The 19,432-nt window shown below is 53.2% G+C and overlaps 1 protein-coding gene across 3 annotated transcripts in view; it reads left to right on the forward strand.

The window, feature by feature from the left end:
• The window catches only part of ASIC1 (acid sensing ion channel subunit 1), a 27,293-nt gene extending 8,874 nt beyond the window's left edge, over nt 1–18,419 (forward strand). The window contains exons 1-10 of one of the 3 annotated variants that reach the window (XM_017545815.2): nt 8,483–9,154; nt 12,036–12,186; nt 12,824–12,951; nt 13,245–13,401; nt 13,758–13,814; nt 14,722–14,875; nt 15,318–15,409; nt 15,903–15,982; nt 16,060–16,164; nt 16,346–18,419. In XM_017545815.2, coding sequence (XP_017401304.1) covers nt 8,498–9,154; nt 12,036–12,186; nt 12,824–12,951; nt 13,245–13,401; nt 13,758–13,814; nt 14,722–14,875; nt 15,318–15,409; nt 15,903–15,982; nt 16,060–16,164; nt 16,346–16,450 — 1,686 coding nt within the window. In that variant the 5' untranslated portion in view covers nt 8,483–8,497 and the 3' untranslated portion in view covers nt 16,451–18,419. Of the gene's footprint in view, nt 1–8,482; nt 9,155–12,035; nt 12,187–12,823; nt 12,952–13,241; nt 13,402–13,757; nt 13,815–14,721; nt 14,876–15,317; nt 15,410–15,902; nt 15,983–16,059; nt 16,165–16,345 lie in introns of those variants that run through there. The other 2 variants (XM_017545813.2, XM_017545814.2) reach the window with 2 other exon arrangements.
• Nucleotides 18,420–19,432: the final 1,013 nt, after the last annotated feature.

Consider the following 19,432-nt stretch of genomic DNA (forward strand, 5'->3'; position numbering starts at 1 on the left):
CCAGCACTTTGGGAGGCCGAGGCGGGTGGATCATGAGGTCAAGAGATCGAGACCATCCTGGTCAACATGGTGAAACCCCGTCTCTACTAAAAATACAAAACATTAGCTGGACGTGGTGGCGCCTGCCTGTAATCCCAGCTACTCAGGAGGCTGAGGCAGGAGAATTGCCTGAACCCAGGAGGCGGAGGTTGCGGTGAGCAGAGATCGCGCCATTACACTCCAGCCTGCATAACAAGAGTGAAACTCTGTCTCAAAAAAATAAAAAATAATAAAAAAAAAATAAGCATGAAGCTGCTGTGTATTCACCTCAAAGGGAAGTTGCCTTAAGGCGCTACAAGGATAGACACTCTGCCATCCCAGGCTCTCCAAGGCTACTCCCGAGGGAGATGGAGGGCCAGTGTGATCTTTCAGAGATCCCATGAGTTCTTGGATTGAAAACCCTTTCCCAGCCTTCTGCATGCCTTCCGTGTGGCTGACAGTACTGGAGGCCCAGGAGTTGGGCTGTGCAGCTTAGTGCTGTGTGTCTATAGTTGGTGTCACATCAGCGTGCCAGGCTGAGAACATCCCTGGGGGTGAGACTGCTGCAGTGGCCCTGGCCGCGGACAGCAGCCATCTCAGACTTCCTCACAACACCCTAATTGCATGTGCGCCCCCAGTGTGCAAGCACACATGCGCACCTCTGTGTGTGTCGGGGGGAGAGTGTGGATGTAGCACGTGAAGTGGAGGCACGTGGAGCTGTATGGGGCTTGCAGCTTGGTGTGTATGGCTGTGGGAGAAAGCTTTTGTGCAGGCAAACCTCTGGTTGCATGCAGAGCACATACCAGCAAAATTAATCATCTCTTTCAGTTGTGCTTTGCAATTGACAAATTCCCTTTACTTTAGCTCATGTGATCTTCATAATTCTTGGGAGGTAGGAAATAGTTAACATCTTCATTGGAAAGATGAGAAAACTGAGGCTCAGAGGAGTTACATGACTTGCCTGAGGTCACACAGCTGGGAAATGACAGAATGGGACCCTGACTTCAGATCTCCTAAGTCCAGGTTCTTTGTGTGTGGCTGTGGGAGCAGGAGTGTATATGGAGGAGGGTGCTCTGTTGAGAAGCAGCGTTGGGAGGCAGGAAGGGCAAGAAAGGGTGCAGAGTAGAGACCCTAGAAATCCCATCCCTAAGTGGAGTAGGCCCCGTCTTTTGATACTTCTGTCTTTTCATTGCACCATCAGGCCAAGTGCCAATCTTGGGTGAACCCACCACTGACTTTCCCCAGGGTCACACCAGGGCAGCCAGGACCTACATGAGGGAGTCACATACCAGGGCAGCTTAATATTACATCGTGTTCATCTTCAACACCCTTAAATGAGTGTGCAGTGATTCCTGGCAACCCCACTGTGTTTTCCTGGTCAACTTGCTCTCCCCAATGACTACTGCAAACTTCTCCACTCTTCTCAGCCATCCTTCCTAGCTCCTCTCTCACCCTCAGAAGATGACCTTGCTTCCCACTTACTTCACTGAGAAAACAGAAGCCTCAGACAAGATCTTGTCCTTCTTCTGGGTACCAAGCCCCGGAAGGGAACATTCATCTTGTCTAGGATAAAGTCTCAACCTAGTGTCTTCTGATTCCCTTCTGCCTTTTTAGGAACTTTCTCCTGCTAATTCTGTCTCTGCCTGCTCTACAGTTGGTCGCTCCTTCTCAAGCGGCATCCCATTGACAATGAAACATGCTGAAGATGCTCCCGTCTTAAAATACATAGCTATAACGACAGCTAACATATATTGAGCCCTTGCTATGTATCAGTCTTTGTGCTAAGATAAAAACTAAAACATACATAGCTCTCAACTCCATAGCACCTGCCAGCTCCCATAGTATCTCTCTCTGCTTCCGTTTACGAAGTTCCTAAAAGTGATGTGTTTGTTTCACTGTTTCCATTTCCTTACCTCTAACTCACTTTCTGATCCACTCCAGGCTGCCTTTTTTCCCTGTCCCTACCACTTCTCCTAAATGGTTCTAGCTAAGGCCAGTGGTCACCTTCGTGTTGCCAAATCCAGCAAACATTTTTTTTAAAATTTTTGATCTCTCAATAGCATTCAAAATAGTTGCCTACTACCTCTTCTTTTTTTTGAGACGGAGTTTCGCTCTTGTTGCCTAGGCACCACAACCTTCACCTCCCGGGTTCTCGATTCTCCTGCCTCAGCCTTCCCCCTTCTCGTGCCTGTAGCTGGGATTACAGGTACACACCACCATGCCTGGCTAATTTTTTTTTTTTTTTGTATTTTTAGTAGAGATGGGGTTTCTCCATGTTGGTCAGGCTGGTCTTGAACTCCTGACCTCAGGTGATCCGCCCACCTCAGCCTTCCAAAGTGCTGGGATTACAGGTATGAGCCACCACACCAGGCCCCCACCACCTCTTTTTTGAAGTACTCCCTTTCTTGCCAATCATACTCTTTTGGTTTTCCTCCTATGTCTACCCACTCCTCTGTCTCTGCCAGTTCATTTTCTTCTACTTGGTCATTTAGTGTTGTCACTACTCAAGGCTCAGTCCCAAGCTCTGATCTTCTTTTAAATCATAAGAGTACAATGCACCAGTATTATAGCTTGAAGAATATTTACACTGGTATGTCTTACAATGTGGTATTTTGCATATTACATTGTGTGTATTTACATTGATATAAAACATTTCAGCACCCCAGAAAGTTCCTTCAGGTTGTTTCCCAGTCAATGCTACCCCACAAACGTGAACCACTATTCTATCAGTATAGATCAATTTCACTCATGCTTGAACTTCCTGGAATATGTGTATCCTCTATACAGTATATACTCTTTTGTGTCTATTTGTTTTGTTTTGCTTGTGATTATGTCTGTGCGATTCAGCCATGTTGTTGTGTGTGGCAGTGGTTGGTTTTTGTTTGATGCTGTATAGTATCTCATTGTATGAATATGCCACAGTTGATCCATTCTACTGATGCTAGATATTTGGGTTGTTACTAGTTTTTGGCTCTTATCTCTAAAGCTACTATGAACATTCTTGTTCATATTTTTTGGTTGATATATGCACTCATTTCTCTTGGGAATATGACTAGGAGCTATGGTTAAGTTATAGGGTATGATTCTGTTTAGCTTTAGTGGATACTGCCAAATCAGACCTTTTTTTCCTATCTTTTTTTTAACTTTATATTCTATTCTTGGGCAGTCTCATATTCACTCATGACTTCAATTACCATCTACACACTGACAACTGCCAAATTTATGTCTCAGCCCAGCTCTCTCCTCTTAGCATCAGCCCCAGTCGCCAATTTCCCACTTAACGTCTCTACTTGGATGTCCCTAAGACTCCTCAAAACCAGCATGCACAAAACCAAAGTCATTATCTTAACTCCCAAACTAGTTCTCTACCTGTGTGCCTGATCTAGTGAGCCACACCACTGTTCACCCCATCATGCAAACCAGAAATCAGCCCTGACGCTCTATCTCCCTCACCTGCCTTGACAGGATCTGCCAATTTTGCCTCGTAACATCTCCACTCCCCCGCCCCACCATTCTAGGCTGGCCTACCACTGCATGCCTCACCTGGGCCACTGCAGTGGCTCCTTGACAGGCCGTCTAGCAGCCCCTCTAGATCCTTCACTCTGCAGCCAGAGAGGTCTTTTCAAAACAAAGCTCTGATCACTTGAAATCCTTCCACAGCGAGTCTTTCATTGTCCTTGAGCCAGAATCCTCACCGTGGCCTTTAAGGCCCTGAGTGACTTGGGTCCTCCCTGCCTTTACCCACCTCTCAAACCACACCTACCCCTTCTCATATCTCTCCCTCAGGACCCTTGCACATACTCTGTTCTCTCTCCGGAATACCCCCCTCTTCCACAGGGGCACATGCTACTGCACACACATGTGCACATACACACGTGTGAACGTGCGTGCGTGCACGCACACACATACACACACACACACACACACACACACACACACCCCATTGCCTAATTATTCCTCTTTCTCCTTTTTTTCTTTTGAAACAGTCTCGTTCTATCATCCAGGCTGGAGTGCAGTGGTACAATCTTGGCTCACTGCAACTTCTGCCTCCTGGGTTCAAGCAATTCTCATGTCCCAGCCTCCCAAATAGCTGAGGTTACAGTCACCATACCTGGCTAATATTTGTATTTTTAGTAGATATGGGGTTTCACCATGGTGGCCAGGCTGGTCTTGAACTCCTGGCCTCAAGTGATCTGCCCACCTCGGTCTCTCAAAGTGCTGGGATTACAGGTGTGAACCACCTCACCCAGCCTCCTCTTTATTCTTTAGACTGTAATTCAAACATCATTTCCTCGGAGAAAGCTTCCTTGATTCCCCAGTCTGGGTCAGGACCCCCTGTCATTCACTCCGATAGAGCCATAAATTTTTTTTTCATAGCACTTATCATGGTTTGCAATTAGATATTTATTTTTTTCAGTTTTGAATTGATGTCTGTCTCCCCTGTTAGACAGTGAGCTCCATGAAGGTCCAGTCCACGAGGGCAGGTCCATGATCTGTTCTCCACTAGGGTAAGGAATAAATGAGAGAATGAAGAAGCAAGGGATTTGGAGACAGATGACCTCATTCCAGCCTCCAGCCCACTTCTTGCTCTCCCTGAGACTTGAACAAGCTGGTGTGGCTCAGTCTTCTCACTTGTCAGATGGAAGTGAAGTTGCTCATACCTGCTTATTTCACTGGATTGTGTAAGGATCCCATGAGGTAACAATCAAAAATCATGAGGCATTACACTGACGTGAGGGGTGGCTGGAATGAAGAAAGAGACATAGAAAAAGTCAGAAACCACTCAGTCAGCCCACATTGCTGAAGAGAAGGTCTGGGTGGGTAGGGCTGCCTGCTTGGACAGAGAGTTCAGAACTGAGTGCAGCTCTGTGTGTGTCTGCATGGGTGCCTCTCCAGGGGCCCTCTGGGTATGCCTTTCGACACTTTCCTCACCTCCCCATTACTTGAATGAGATGAAGATGAGAGAGAATGTTAGAATACGCACTTGCTTGAACAAGCATACAGGTGATGGAGGAGAGAGGACGTGCAGTTGGGTGTCTGTGTGTGTGTTTGTGTGTGTATGTGTGTTGGGTATGTCTGTGTTGGGGTGTATGTGTTGGTGTATGTGTTGAGGTGTGTCTGTGTGTTGGGGTGAATGTGTTGGAGTGTGTGTATGTTGGTGTGTGTGTTGGGCTGTGTGTGTGGTGTGTGTGTGTTGGGGGTGAGTGTGTGTATATGTTGGTGTGTGTGTCAGTGTGTGTGTGTTGGAGTGTGTGTATGTTGGAGTGTGTGTTGGGCTGTGTATGTTGGTGTGTGTATGTGTTGAGGTGTGTGTGTTGGGGAGTGTTGGGGGTGTGTCTGTGTGTGTGTGTGTGTGTGTGTTGCGATGTGTGTGTTGGGTGTGTCTGTGTGTGTTGGAGTGTGTGTGTTGCAGTGTGTATGTTGGTGTGTGTTTGTGTTGGTGTGTGTGTGTGTGTTGCGGTGTGTGTGTATGTTGGAGTGTGTGTTGGGCTGTGTATGTTGGTGTGTGTGTGTTGAGGTGTCTGTGTGTTGGGGTGTGTTGGGGTGTGTCTGTGTGTATGTTGTGTGTGTGTGTGTTGGTGTGTGTCTCTGTGTGTGTTGGGGTGTGTGTGTCAGGGTGTGTCTCTGTGTGTGTTGGTGTGTGTATGTTGCCCCACACCAGGGCTGTGTGTCTGTGTGGTAATGTGCAGATGTGCAGCGTGGTCTTGGCTGCTGTGGGGGAAGAGGTATTCAGCTGCACCCAACTTACTGTCCTTTGGCGCTGTCTGTATGTGCACACCCTTCTCTTTGCTGGGGCTCCAAAGCTGGAAGCTCTTGCTGCCTTAGCTGCTTCCTTCTGGAAATCAATCTGCTTCCCCTTCCAAAACATCTGAAGGAGGGGGACAGTGCCCTCTAGTGGAAACATATGGGCAGCTGCAGCTTCCTCCGCCCATGCCTCAGCCCCACTCCACCCAAGTCTGGAAGTGTCCCCTCTGAAGCCCTTCCTGAGGAATGCAAAGGAGGAGGCCCTGCCCTCTGAGAGCTCAAGATCTGGCAGGCAGGAAAAAGATGCACATGGGACAGGACACACGGGTTCAGGCAGGAGAAGACCGAGGACAGCAGCTGAAGATTGGCCGGGAGGGAGGGTCTCTCCTAATCTCTGCAGTGACTTATCTCTGGTTGCCCTGGGTATTCCTGGCCTTCCTTGCTTCCTGTTCCTGCACATGGTCTCTCGGTCCTGCTCTATTACTCTCAGTCATTACTCACAGCTGTAGGGCCTTGAGGAGAACTGGACCTTTCAGTTCATTCCCTGAGTGAATACTAACAGCGCCCTGTGCAGTCCGGGGAGGCTGCTTGCAGGAGGTAGCATGGGAGTAGGGTCTTGAAAAATGAGTAGGAATTCTCCAGATGGAGTCCAGGGAATTCACAGGACTGTGGATGAGTCTCGTGTGTCTGGGGACGGGTCATGGCAGCTGGATGCTGGCCTGGGGCGGAGAGTACATTGCATTGCCTTCAGCTTTGTAGGGCCACAAGAGATGACTAAATTTTGACAGGAGGTAGTGGGGAGTGAGAAAAGGTCTTTAAGCAGAGGAATGATCAGATCACACAGCACAGACTAACAGGGGAGAAATTGCAAGGAGGCAGAGACCCATTGAGAAGTTGTTGTTTCGGCAAAAGAGGATGAGGCCAGTCTGAGGGCAGTGGCAGAAGGATGGAGAGGGGCCAGAGCTTAAGGCACCACTTAGGGGACCTCTCTGTCCCTGGCAGCAAAGCTGAGGCCAAAGGTTCCACATCACTCAGTTCTGCTAGAACCTGGCACCCTGCCTCTCATCCCCAACACACTCTAGGGTCTCTGCAAATGGAAAAGGGAAGATGGTGGAAGCAGGGAGGGAGAAGAAAGGAGGCGGAGGGAGAATGTGGCCTGGGGCTAGGGGATGCTTAAGGAATGGGGAGGCCCAAGCAGACCCACCTAGCCCTAGTCTAGCCCCACGGCTCCTCCTCTGGCCCTGCAGAGAAAGAGTTAATCTGCTATACCTCCCTCCCCTCTGCCCCCCTTCCGCTCCTCCCCTCAGATCACCTTCTTGGCCCTGGAGACTTGGCTGATGGCTCAAGTTCCTCAACCAGTGGCCCTGAGTAATCAGAGGACACAGAGGGCCCAGAGGCCTGGGGGCAGGGAATGGTAAATTAGGGGCAGGGGAGCCTCAGAGACTGAGAGGCCGGGAGTCTGCAAGGCTGAGGGTTTTGGGGGGAACCCCAAGTTGGCTCCCAATACTCTCTTCCTGACCCAGGTTCCCCCGCCTAGCCCAGCACTGATCTGTTTCTTCTACCCACCAGAGAATTCCTCAAGCTCCTAAATTGTTGGGGAACGGGGGGCAAGCTGAAAGGGGCAGTGGTGATCTGCCAGGAAGCTTTCCAGCAGCAGGAGACAGGGTCCCTCCCCGCGGTGCCGGGAACTGTCAGAAATGAGTCTGTGGTCAGTGAGAGACCGCTGCTAATGGAACCTGGGCAGGCCCACAAGCCACAGGAGGGGCGAGGGAGAGGAGAGGAGCCAAAATACAGCTCAGTATGCGGGGTGGGATGAGGGTTGGTAATGCTGACCTGAAGTAGAGCTGGGTCCAGGGAGGGAGGGGAAGAGAAACAGGGTGGGGACTGGCTAGAGGGACCTTGGGGGCAGGGAGTGATTGCAGGGGAATTGGGGATTCAGGGAGTAACTGAAAAGTAAATTGGGGTCAGGACAGTGATTGGAATGAAAGCAATGCTAGGGATGAAAGCAATAATTAAAGGGAAGTGGGGTCTCGGTGGATTGGGAGAATAGGGGGTCAATGCAATACTTGGGTGGATTATGGGTCAAAGGAAACGAGAGAGGAATTGGAGGTCTGAGAGAGTGCGCAGTGGGAGGGTACGGGGGGGCTCAGGTATCCCAGAGGAATAGCTGGACCAGGGGAGAATAGGGAGAGGACCCAGAATTGGGATGGGGGCACTGAAGAACAGACTGAAGGCTGACAGAGAGCATGAGTGTGTGTTGTTTGTGTCCTGGGGGCACGGGGACTGTTGATGCTGTGATCGTCATGGCAGTGGGTGCAAAGGATGGCGCCAGATCCCTCCTTACCTGGGAGGTAGTTTCCACGAGCCCTAGCCCCAGGCTTTTCCAGGGTTTCCACTCTATCCTAAGCCCTCTCTGTGCTGCTGGAGCTGGTGACAGGAAAGGGACTCCAGCCCCCTGCTCTCCATCAGCCTCCCTTTCCCACTGCCATCAATTATTCATCAGCCCAGACGCCCGCCCTCCCTGGCAGGGCAGGCTGGTCCTCCTCCCATGCCCCGCCCAGCCACACTGCCACAGAGGCCCTGTGAGGAAGGACGGCCGGCCAGGCTGTGGAGACCTGGCTGAAGAGTTGGGTGGCTGGCTCTGCTGGACTCTGCCAGGCTCACATTGCCTTCCCCTCTGGCACCTTCCCCCTTCCTCCTGCCAGTCCCTGGCACCAGGAAGCCCCCGGAGAAGATGCCCATCCAGATCTTCTGCTCCATGTCATTCTCCTCTGGAGAGGAGGCCCCGGGGTCCTTGGGAGATATCTGGGGTCCCCACCACCATCAGCAGCAGCGGGACAACTCAGAATCAGACGAGGAGGAAGAGAAGGAAAAGGAAGCAGCGAGGAAGGAGGCCAGCGAGGGGCATTCACCCATGGACTTGGTGGCCTTCGCCAATAGCTGCACCCTCCACGGCACCAACCACATCTTTGTGGAGGGGGGTCCAGGGCCAAGGCAGGTGCTGTGGGCAGTGGCCTTTGTCCTGGCACTGGGTGCCTTCCTGTGCCAGGTAGGGGACCGCGTTTCTTATTACCGCAGCTACCCACACGTGACCCTGCTAAACGAAGTGGCCACCAGGGAGCTGGCCTTCCCAGCGGTCACCCTCTGCAACACTAATACTGTGCGGCTGTCCCAGCTCAGCTACCCCGACTTGCTTTATCTGGCCCCCATGCTGGGACTGGATGAAAGTGATGACCCTGGGGTGCCCCTCGCTCCACCGGGCCCTGAGGCCTTCTCTGGGGAGCCCTTTAACCTGCATCGCTTCTACAATCGCTCCTGCCACCGGCTGGAGGACATGCTGCTCTATTGTTCCTACCAAGGGGGGCCCTGTGGCCCTCACAACTTCTCAGTGGTGAGTGGGGCCCCATGCCTGGCACAGCGCCCCGAGACTGTCTGCTATGGCTCTCCCTGACTGTCGCCTCCTGGGGCTGGGGCTGGGGCTGATGACTGTGCTGCCCCTTAGCTCACCTGGCTGACCCAGGCCAGAGCTCACCCGGGAGTCCAGGGCCTGGAGCTGGGCTGATATTCCAGGTCCACACCAGTACTGCTTTTCCTGCTAGAGGCTTGAAACACATCTGTCTTAGTTGGCCCCTGTGTGTCCTCCAGCCCCACCTGTCCTTCCCAAGACGTGCTCATGGTCCAGCAGGGCGCAGGACCTTGCTCCATCTGTGAGGTCAACCTTTGATCTGTTGGTGAACGCCAGTGCCTGGCCAGTTGTTTGCTATTTTGACTGGCACCCATGGACTGAAGCTGGGGTGGGTGTTGCCTGGTCTCTGGCGGTACAAGAGAAGGGGGTGAAAGGGAGACAGTAGAGGGGTGGGGACCTCCCCCACCCTCACCCCTTCATGTCCCTTGTCAGCAGCTCCTGTAGTAGGGACTTCAGTGAGTCTTCATTTGGTCTTCCTGTGCCCTCCTATGGGCATCCCACCCCCACCAGCTCTGTGTGTGTGTGTGTGTTTGAGGGTAAAAAAAAGGTCTCTAAATCATATCCCTATCCCCAGCTATAAGCGGCCAGGGACCCTCTTCCTAGGGAAAGCTCTCACTGGGAACTGTCCTCCTGCTTGGCCCGCCACCCAGGTGTCTAGGGCCTTCCCTGCTAGTAGGCCACCTGGCACCCCACTGTCTCTCCTTAGTTCATCTTCCGGGTCTGTCTGGCCTGACTGCTCTCCTGCCCCACCAGCTCCCAGATGCCAGGCCTTCCCAGGTCCTCCACCCCTTCTCTAGTGTAGGGGCAGGATGTGTCATCATACCCGTACATCATGGGATGACTGCAGGCATTCAGGGGGTTTGGGCCACTGGCCCTCAGGGAGGCTTCCTCTGGGCCTGAGGGTAGAGCAGACACTTCTCACCCAGGCCACCAGGTGGCAGCAGCGATGCACTTTACAGCAGCCCAGTCCTCTGAGCCAGCACAAGGCTAGGGGTGCTAGCTGGCCTCAGACACCTCTAAGTCCCATACAGCTCCTGATGGAGTGCAGGCATGGGTAAGTGTCCCACCTGCAGCCTGTGGCTGGGTGTCACAGACCTGGTTGTGGAGCTGGGGACTAGGAACCCTTGGAATTCTCTTTGCCTCATCTCTGGACCTCACCCACAAAATGGGGAGTATGTCTCCTTTTCTGGAGGACAGTGGAGGAGGCTGTTCTAGGAAGGGGCAGACTACAAAGACCCTGTACCCTGGTAACCTGCTGCCATTGCTGCTCCAATCTGGCCTGAAACTCTTTTGTCTCTCCCCTGCTCTGGGCTGTATTGACTCACCTTGTGACCTGTTTTGTGGACTTCGTTACCATCCGGCAGTAGTAAAAGCACAGCCACCCCAACCTGGGGACATTCAAGGAGGCTGTGGGGAAAAGGCCAAGAGCAACTGGTTTACTTATCTCTCTGCAGCTTTGTAATCAGCACTGTGACCAGTGCTGCACTGGGGCAGCATGGAGTGGGGAGAAGACTGGGGAGACAGCCCCCAGGGCTAAGATAGCTTCTGAGGCGCTCCTAGTTTTGCAAAAGCATTAACACACATGCCATGCCGTGGGGGCTCAGTCCCAGGTGCTGGGAGAAGAGGTGCTGGTGCGTGGTTGAGCATGATCCTTAGCATGGCAACTGGGTCTGCCTTCAGGTTGTGCTGATAATGGAATAATGATGCACCCAAGGGGCTAGTGGCTGAAGGAACCCAAAAAACTGAGTTTGGCCGGGCACAGTGACTCATGCCTGTAATCCTAGCATTTTGGGAGGCCAAGGTGGGCGGATCATCTGAGGTCAGAAGTTCAAGACCAGCCTGGCCAACATGGTGAAATCATGTCTCTACTAAAAATACAAAAATTAGCCAGGCGTGGTGGCAGACACCTGTGATCCCAGCTACTCAGGAGGCTGAGGCAGGAGAATCGCTTGAACCTAGGAGGTGGAGGTTGCAGTGAGCTGAGATCGCGCCACTGCACTTCAGCCTGGGCAACAGAGCAAGACTTCATCTTAAACAAACAAACAAATAAACAAAAAACTGAGTTTGGGTCTTAGGGAAAACAGAATTTCAGATTTCCAGAGTGGAATCTAGGAAAAGAGAGGAGATGTCTTGGAGGCGGAGGCCTCAGGAGCTTCGGCCTGAGGAAACGGTCCCAAGCAGGGGCCAGGGATCTGGCTGTGATAGGATCCTGGTGATGAAAATACATATGTTTCAGGGTCCTGGCAGGAAAAAGACAGCCCCTTGATGATTCAAGTGAAGACTTTAACAAAGGGACTGTTGACAGAGCTGTGGGCAGGGTTAAGTAGACCAATGAGGGGGGCTGAGGCAGCGAGCAGTACTAGGAAATCGTTATCACTTCTAGGCCAAGGAAGTACAGAAGAAGACAGTGCTGTGCAGGGAGCCCTCCTGGCAGGGCTCGTAATCATGGAGGGCCTAAGCTGCTACTAGAGCTACAGAGGGGGCAGTGCTGGGGAAGGGGAAGGACTCATACCCCAGTCTTTCCTCCTGCCTTCTGATCCATGACCGATACTTCCCAACAGTCAAACACAACTAGAAGTCCATGCAGCTGGCAAAGGAGCTCAGGCAAACCTCCCTACAAGGAACAGTTTTCCGGGGCACACAGAGGGCAAGGAAGGTTGGGAAACAGTTGGGAGAGGGGAGCAAATGGAGATTGGGCTGCACCCCAAAGGGTGTTGAGATCCCAAAGCTGGGGTGGCTGGGAACACCCCTTGGTAAGCAGAGGGTGCTGGCAGGACTCTCAGGCTCTCCACTCTGCCCCCGCCAGGTCTTCACACGGTATGGAAAGTGCTACACGTTCAACTCAGGCCGAGATGGGCGGCCGCGGCTGAAGACCATGAAGGGTGGGACAGGCAATGGGCTGGAAATCATGCTGGACATCCAGCAGGACGAGTACCTGCCTGTGTGGGGGGAGACCGGTACGTCATCCCTCTCAGGGGCCCCTCCGCATGGCTTTAGGCCCCAGCCTCTGCCAGAGGATTCCTGGGTTTCACTGTGAGACCTGGGCAGGGTCTGGGTTTTCTCCTCTGCCCCCAGCATCTCACCATCTCCATCACTGACTCGACCTGACTTCCACACTCGTATCTCTCTGACTCCCCCTTCCTGGCTCAGTTACTCTCCAAGGTAACCAGCCATCCTTTTCCATCAGCAGCCGCCACTCACTCTATAAATAACTCCCTGTCTTCTCAGGCTGCCTGCCTGTTGGGTCTCGGGGGGCCTTGGGGCAGAGAGAGATGGGGGAGAAGGGAGAAAGGTGGGGGGAGAAATGGAGAGCATCTGAGACAGTGATACTCTGGGAGAAAGTACTTGAAACACCAAGATGCAGAGCAGACGCCAGGTAAGAAAAGAAGTTTGTAGGATACAGGGGTCATGGGAGCAGTACGGAGCTGGTAAACCCAGAAGGAGGCTGGGGTGTGGACTAGGACCCTATAGACTTCCCCCACCCCAGCACCAGTGTATGCTGTGCTTATTCCCAGGAGAGGTAGGTTGCCCCCAGGTCCAAAGGGAATTAGGGAGTCAGGAGCCTCCCAACCCACACACCCCTCATTCCCCTAGACGAGACGTCCTTCGAAGCAGGCATCAAAGTGCAGATCCATAGTCAGGATGAACCTCCTTTCATCGACCAGCTGGGCTTTGGCGTGGCCCCAGGCTTCCAGACCTTTGTGGCCTGCCAGGAGCAGCGGGTGAGAGGGCCATGGGAGGCTGGTCCTGGGTTGGGGTGTTGAGGGGTCCAGATGGAGTGGCGGGCAATCAGTGATGGGAAGGACAGGTGAGCGAGGACCTGGGTGGTAGTCTGGCTAGTCAGAAGCATGAGTGATGGAATTAACAAGAATGCTCTGTAAACTCTGAGACCTTCAGAGGCTGCAGAGGGAGAGGGGGGCAGAACTCCAGAGATCTCCATCTTGTCAGAGGAGTCCATCAAGCTGATTTGGGGAGAAGTCCCCACGCTCCCCCAGCTCCCTGGCTCTCCCAGCAGCTCATCTACCTGCCCCCGCCCTGGGGCACCTGCAAAGCTGTTACCATGGACTCGGATTTGGATTTCTTCGACTCCTACAGCATCACCGCCTGCCGCATCGACTGTGAGACCCGCTACCTGGTGGAGAACTGCAACTGCCGCATGGTGCACATGCCAGGTCAGGCCCCGAGGCTCCGAGCACACTCCTGGGGCCCCTGGGCCTCCGCTGCCCCTCACTAGCTCCCCATCCACATCAATCTCCCCACCCCAGTTCCAGCCCACCCCACCCCATCCCATACCCATCTGGCTCTTGTCTCTCTGACCTTAGTTCCTGCCTTCACCTCCAGGGATGGGCGGGAAGGGTCGACAAGGTATGGACTGGGAATGGGTCACTTCTGGGGCAGCATGGGGGCCAACCAGTCCTCCCCTCCCATCCTCTCCCAGCTCACACCTTCTAGGCCTTTATTTGGTACTACCACTATCACCAGACCCCTTGAATTCCCATCCTGCATCACTGTCTTTTCTCCTCTGTAGGGGATGCCCCATACTGTACTCCAGAGCAGTACAAGGAGTGTGCAGATCCTGCTCTGGGTGAGCGCCCCTGGCCTGGGGCAGTCTGGGGGAGGGAAAAGGTGCTGACAGCCATGTGCACGGGGTTTCAGGTCAAGCTCCCAGAAGCCTCAGATAACTCCTGGACCGGGCTGCACCCTCTCCTGTGTCTGACTTTAAAGCTGGGAATGGCCAGGCGTGATGGCTTACACCTGTAATCCCAGCACTCTGGGAGGCCGAGGTGGGCAAATCGCTTAAGCCCAGGAGTTTGAGACCAGCCTGGGTAAAACATGGTGAAACCCCATCTCTACGAAAAATACAAAAAAAAAAAAATGTGGGTGTGGTGGCAAGTGCCTCTAGTCCCAGCTACGCCAGAGGCTGAGGTGGGAGAATTCCTTGAACCTGGGAGGCAGAGGTTGCAGTGAGCCAAGATTGCACCACTGCACTCCAGCCTGGGCAACAGAGCAAGATCCTGTCTCAAAATAATAATAATCAATAAAATTGAGCATAGCATCTTCAGAGGCTCCCATGAAAAATAAACAGAGGTCATCTGGGGATGGGCTTCGTCTTCTTTCATCAGCCCCTCAGCCAGTTGACCCTGGAGGGCCCCGAGGAAGTGATATAAGTAAGAAATATCCATGGGGAGGCTTCATGAGGGTTAGCACAAGGTGGACACAGCTGTGAGGGGGCAGCTGGGGGTCTCCTCCCTCTCCTAGTTCTCTCCATCTACATCTTTGGTTCAGTGGCCTGCAGGGTTCAGCAGGTAAAGTCCTCAAACATGCCTCAGGCTGGATGGTGAGGTAGGATGTTGGCAGAGTTTGACATCCCGGCAGGACACGGAAAGATAAAGGGGCCCAGGGTTTCTCTGGGCAGAGCTAGGATGTGCATATGGGGAGGTGCTAGCAGAAGGGCACCACTCAACTGGCACCTCTTACCTGGCTGAGTGCAGACTTCCTGGTGGAGAAGGACCAGGAGTACTGCGTGTGTGAAATGCCTTGCAACCTGACCCGCTATGGCAAGGAGCTGTCCATGGTCAAGATCCCCAGCAAAGCCTCAGCCAAGTACCTGGCCAAGAAGTTCAACAAGTCTGAGCAATACATAGGGTAAGGGCTCTGGCTGGGTACAGCAAGACCCTTGGGCTGGGACTGTGGAATGTGTGAGTGGAGTTTGATGGGGGTGGGGGCTGGCAGGCAGGAGGAAGTTGAGACAATACAGGGAAGGTCCAAGAGGCAAGCGAAGAGTCTAGGGTGGGTATGCAGGAAGATCAAGCCAGAATAAGCAGGGGAAGCAGCCCCTTCTCCTCCCTCTTCATCCTTATTGTTGGAATCGGAGTAGCCTTATACTTGATGCATACTGCATACAGTGCAGAACATTTTTTTATATGTGGCATCTCATTTAACCCTAAAAGGCAGGTATCTCCATCAGCATCTCACTTTCTGGACATGGAAACTGAGATTCAGAGAGGCTGACTTGCTAAGATCACTTGGCTAGTAAGAGACAGAGATATGACTTGAACCTAGGTCTCCTCCCCCAACCCCTGTGCAGGGAGAACATCCTGGTGCTGGACATTTTCTTTGAAGTCCTCAACTATGAGACCATTGAACAGAAGAAGGCCTATGAGATTGCAGGGCTCCTGGGTGAGCTGCTGATGGCACCTGTCCCCTTCCCATGCCATGGGTATGGCGTGGCTCCCTACCATCCAAAAGCAGGGTGCTCACTTCTGTCCCATGAGGGCCCTCCACCCCAGAGGCCCTTCCCCAAACCCTGTTGTCTTGGTAAGTGGTGGAGGAAGGGGACTGAGCCTTCTCTTAGGGCATAGGGGAAAAGACAGGTCTGTGGACATGAGGGAGGGATAGGCATGGAAGTGGAGAGTATTTCATATGCCTCTAAAATTCGCCCAAAAACTAAGAGGGTTGTGGTATTTTGTAAATGATTATTTTTCCTGAAAAACACCTGCTCGTTTAGAACTAAGCTTAGGGAAGAAAATAAAAATTCCACTGGAATCTGGCTTAGCGATCCTTCTGTGCGAAGGCTGCCAATCCCTTTGAGAATACAACTTGCCTGCCCCAGTCCCAGTAAGCCCTGTTGCTGCCCCCACGTGTCCTGACCCCTTGGACCCCGCCCCCGCAGGTGACATCGGGGGCCAGATGGGGCTGTTCATCGGGGCCAGCATCCTCACGGTGCTGGAGCTCTTTGACTACGCCTACGAGGTAAGCGGGGGCGGAGCCCGGCGCGGGGCCACATGGGGGCGGGGCCCAGCCCGCCCACCTGCCCCGTCCGGTCCTAGGTCATTAAGCACAAGCTGTGCCGACGAGGAAAGTGCCAGAAGGAGGCCAAAAGGAGCAGCGCAGACAAGGGCGTGGCCCTCAGCCTGGACGACGTCAAAAGACACGTGAGGGAGCGAGCGAGGGCGCCCTCCGGCCTGCCCCTGCCTCCAACGCCCCAGGAACCCCCGTCCACCCCCGCCCACTTGCCTCTGCCACCACCTTCTCTCCTTTGCCTCCCCAACGCCCCAGCACTACCTGAGGCCCTTCCGAGGGATAACCCGTCCCTGTCCTGTGCCCTTCCCCCAGAACCCATGCGAGAGCCTCCGGGGCCACCCTGCCGGGATGACATACGCTGCCAACATCCTACCTCACCATCCGGCGCGAGGCACGTTCGAGGACTTTACCTGCTGAGCCCCGCAGGCCGCTGAACCAAAGGCCTAGATGGGGAGGACTAGGAGAGGGAGGGGGCCCCCAGCTGCCCCCACATCTGCCCTGGGGACTCCCCACACTCCGGGGCAGATCTTTCCTCTTGTCTGTGGTGAGGAAGGAGTCTTGACCATAGAGTCCTCTCCCTGCCTCTATCCCATTCTTTTTACATTCAACAAAACTAATCTAAAAAAAAAACTAAAAAGGGAGAATGGGGCAAGGGACCTCAGGCTGCCCCTCTCTCCTCCATGCTGCCTCCCCTAGCTCCCAGCCTGAATTCTGTCTGTCTGGCTGTCATCTGAGTGTCCACCTACATTCTGCTGCCACCAGTCACCAAAGCCTCCTCCCCGTGAGGGGTGGAAGGGATCCCTGGGGCCTGGAATTTGGCCCCAAACCAGAGAATGTACCTTAAGAGGGAGGGCTAGTGTGGGGGAGGGCGGCTTCCCCAGCCTTAAGAGACCCTCTCAGCCCAGTGACTGTCCCCAGACCCAAGTCTCCTGGCAGGAACTAAAACCTCAGCCCCACTCTCTCACACCATGTGGAATCTCATGGGGGTCGGGGATCCCCTGAAGAAGTAGAAACGGGGACAAGATGTGGCCCTGGTGCTGTAGGCTACATCCTGATACCTATAAGTACCCCCCCCCACCCCACAGCTGCTGGAGAGAAATCCCAAGAGGCAGCCCTCCCTCACCATCCCATAAAAGACCTGGCTGGTTAGCGTCCAGCTCAGGGAGAAGGGCGCTGGTGCCCAACCTCACTGGTCCCTCTCCCGGAGGCCCTTGTAGAGGGCCACGTCCATAAATTTTCTTATGGAACTCTCCCACATCCTCTTCCCCAACTTCATTTGCTTCTCTCAACAACCTCATCTGCATTTTCTATTTCTATATGATACAGACTCTATATTGCTATATCCCTGTATATACTTTCCCCAGCCCTGTCTGTCTTCACCCCATCCCCTCTTGTCTCTGAGAACCATTCTCCCTCCCCAACTTCCAACCTTCTGTGTTTCTGCCCCCTTTCTGGTCTCTGAATGCCTTCGCCTGTATAAAGAGTTGGACTCTCTCCCCTGGTGTCTGTACTGTGTACACACATCCCTCTGAGAAGCACAAGGAGATGACACGCGCATTGTAACCTTTGCACTGTCTCAGTGGCGACAAAGGAAGCTGTGAATCACAAGCTCTGCCTCTTTCTGGCCTCACCTTCTTCCCAAACCTGGGCACCCTCGGCTCTCCCTGCAGCCTTAACATTCCCTTCCCCTGCTCCTTCTATCCCGTTGCCCTTTGCCCAGCTGACCGTGGCATCCCCAGGGAAGGGGTTGCTGTAGAAATAGCCTCTACCCAGGGGATGGAGTTCTGCTGTGAACACTAAGCCGAGCGTTCAGAGATGGAAGGGAGCTGGGGACGGGCGACTCCTGAAGCTGGGGCAATGGGATGCTGACAGGGAGAAGCTGAGGTCCTCAGTCAGTGGCCTTTCCTCCTTCTGGGTGCCCAGCCACCTCTTCTCAACTGATACCCAAGCCCACCACTTTTATTTTCTGGCAAGGTGGGTTTGGGAGGAAAGAGAGGCCTAGAGGAGGAGTTGAAAGCTCTGCTGTTCTGTCCCTCCCTATCTTAATGAGAGACAAGTGAGGTGGAGGCCCACCCCCGCTCCCTCCACCAGACACTCCTCCCAGGCCTGAGCCCCAACCCCTCTCCAGGCCTTCTTTCCCCAGATGTGTCTTGGTCTCCAATCCCAGATCAGGACCTGTGGGCAGGTCACCTGTGCATTGACCTGGGGCTGGAGAGTAAGGCTATCGGATCTTTGGAAACTCTTGGTTCCTAGGAGTTTTTCAGAGATCATACCTCCCCAGAGGGAAGCAGGAATGAGGCCAAAAAGTGTGCACTGGATAGGGGAACAGCAGGCAGGGCTCCGGGTGACGCATGCCTCTGGTCTAATAAACTGGGTTTCAACCATCTCCTCTTCAGTGTTGTTCTCTTATTTGAAAAGTATTTAGGTATTCTCACTAAGTGCCTAGAGCTGAGCTTGGTTTGGGGCCAAACAATTAGGGGATGAGTAAGGAGATGGTTTGAGTAGGGAGACTGTGGTCCTTCTGGAATGGGACCGGCTGACCGTCATACCCAGGATAGGTTTGAATCACTGGGCAGGGAAAGAGGGAGGAGTCAAAGGCAAGAAAAGTCCAAAACAATCCCCAGCACCACAAAGGATGCTTAGCGAGAGAGCAGGGTCAAAATTCAAGATAAACTGGATCTTATTATAAAATCTGGAAGCAGGCTGGCACGGTGGCTCACACCTGTAATCCCTGCCCTTTGGGAGGTTGAGGTGGGCAGATCACTTGAGGTCAGGAGTTCGAGACCAGCCTGCAAAACATAGCGAAACTATTTTTTAATATTCAAAAAAACAATCGAGACCAAGCACAATAACTTACACCTGTAATCCCAGAATCTGGGGAGGCTGAGGCAAGCGGATCATTTGAGCATAGGAGTTCGAGACCAACCTGGGCAACATGGAGAAACCCCATCTCTACCAAAATGCAAAACAGCCTGGCATGGTGGTGCATGCCTGTGGTCCCAGCTAGCTACTCCGGAGGCTGAGGTGGGAGGATCACTTGAGCCCGGGAGGCGGAGGTTGCAGTGAGCTGAGATCTCATTACTGCACTCCAGCTTGGGCAACAGAGAGAGACGTCATCTAAAAATAATAATAAAATAATCTGGAAGCAGGTTAGGCCAGGGACAAAGTTAGGTTGAAGTTCCCACATGAGGTAGTTATTGAGGCACTTTATCTGTGGAGTGAGTCCCTGGCTATGAGCAAGGAGATCTGGAACCTTGGCTTCGGCTTTACCGCTAACTTGCTGGTTGACCTTTGCCAAGTGATTCACCTTCTGTGAATTCAGCTTTCCCATTTGTAAAATGGAATAAACTGTGCGTTTCCCTCCTCAGCCCCTGACAGTTATTGCAGTAAGAAAATGAA

This window comes from Cebus imitator, unplaced genomic scaffold (assembly GCF_001604975.1).
Source record: "Cebus imitator isolate Cc_AM_T3 unplaced genomic scaffold, Cebus_imitator-1.0 Scaffold181, whole genome shotgun sequence".
Classification (NCBI taxonomy): Eukaryota; Metazoa; Chordata; class Mammalia; order Primates; family Cebidae; genus Cebus; species Cebus imitator.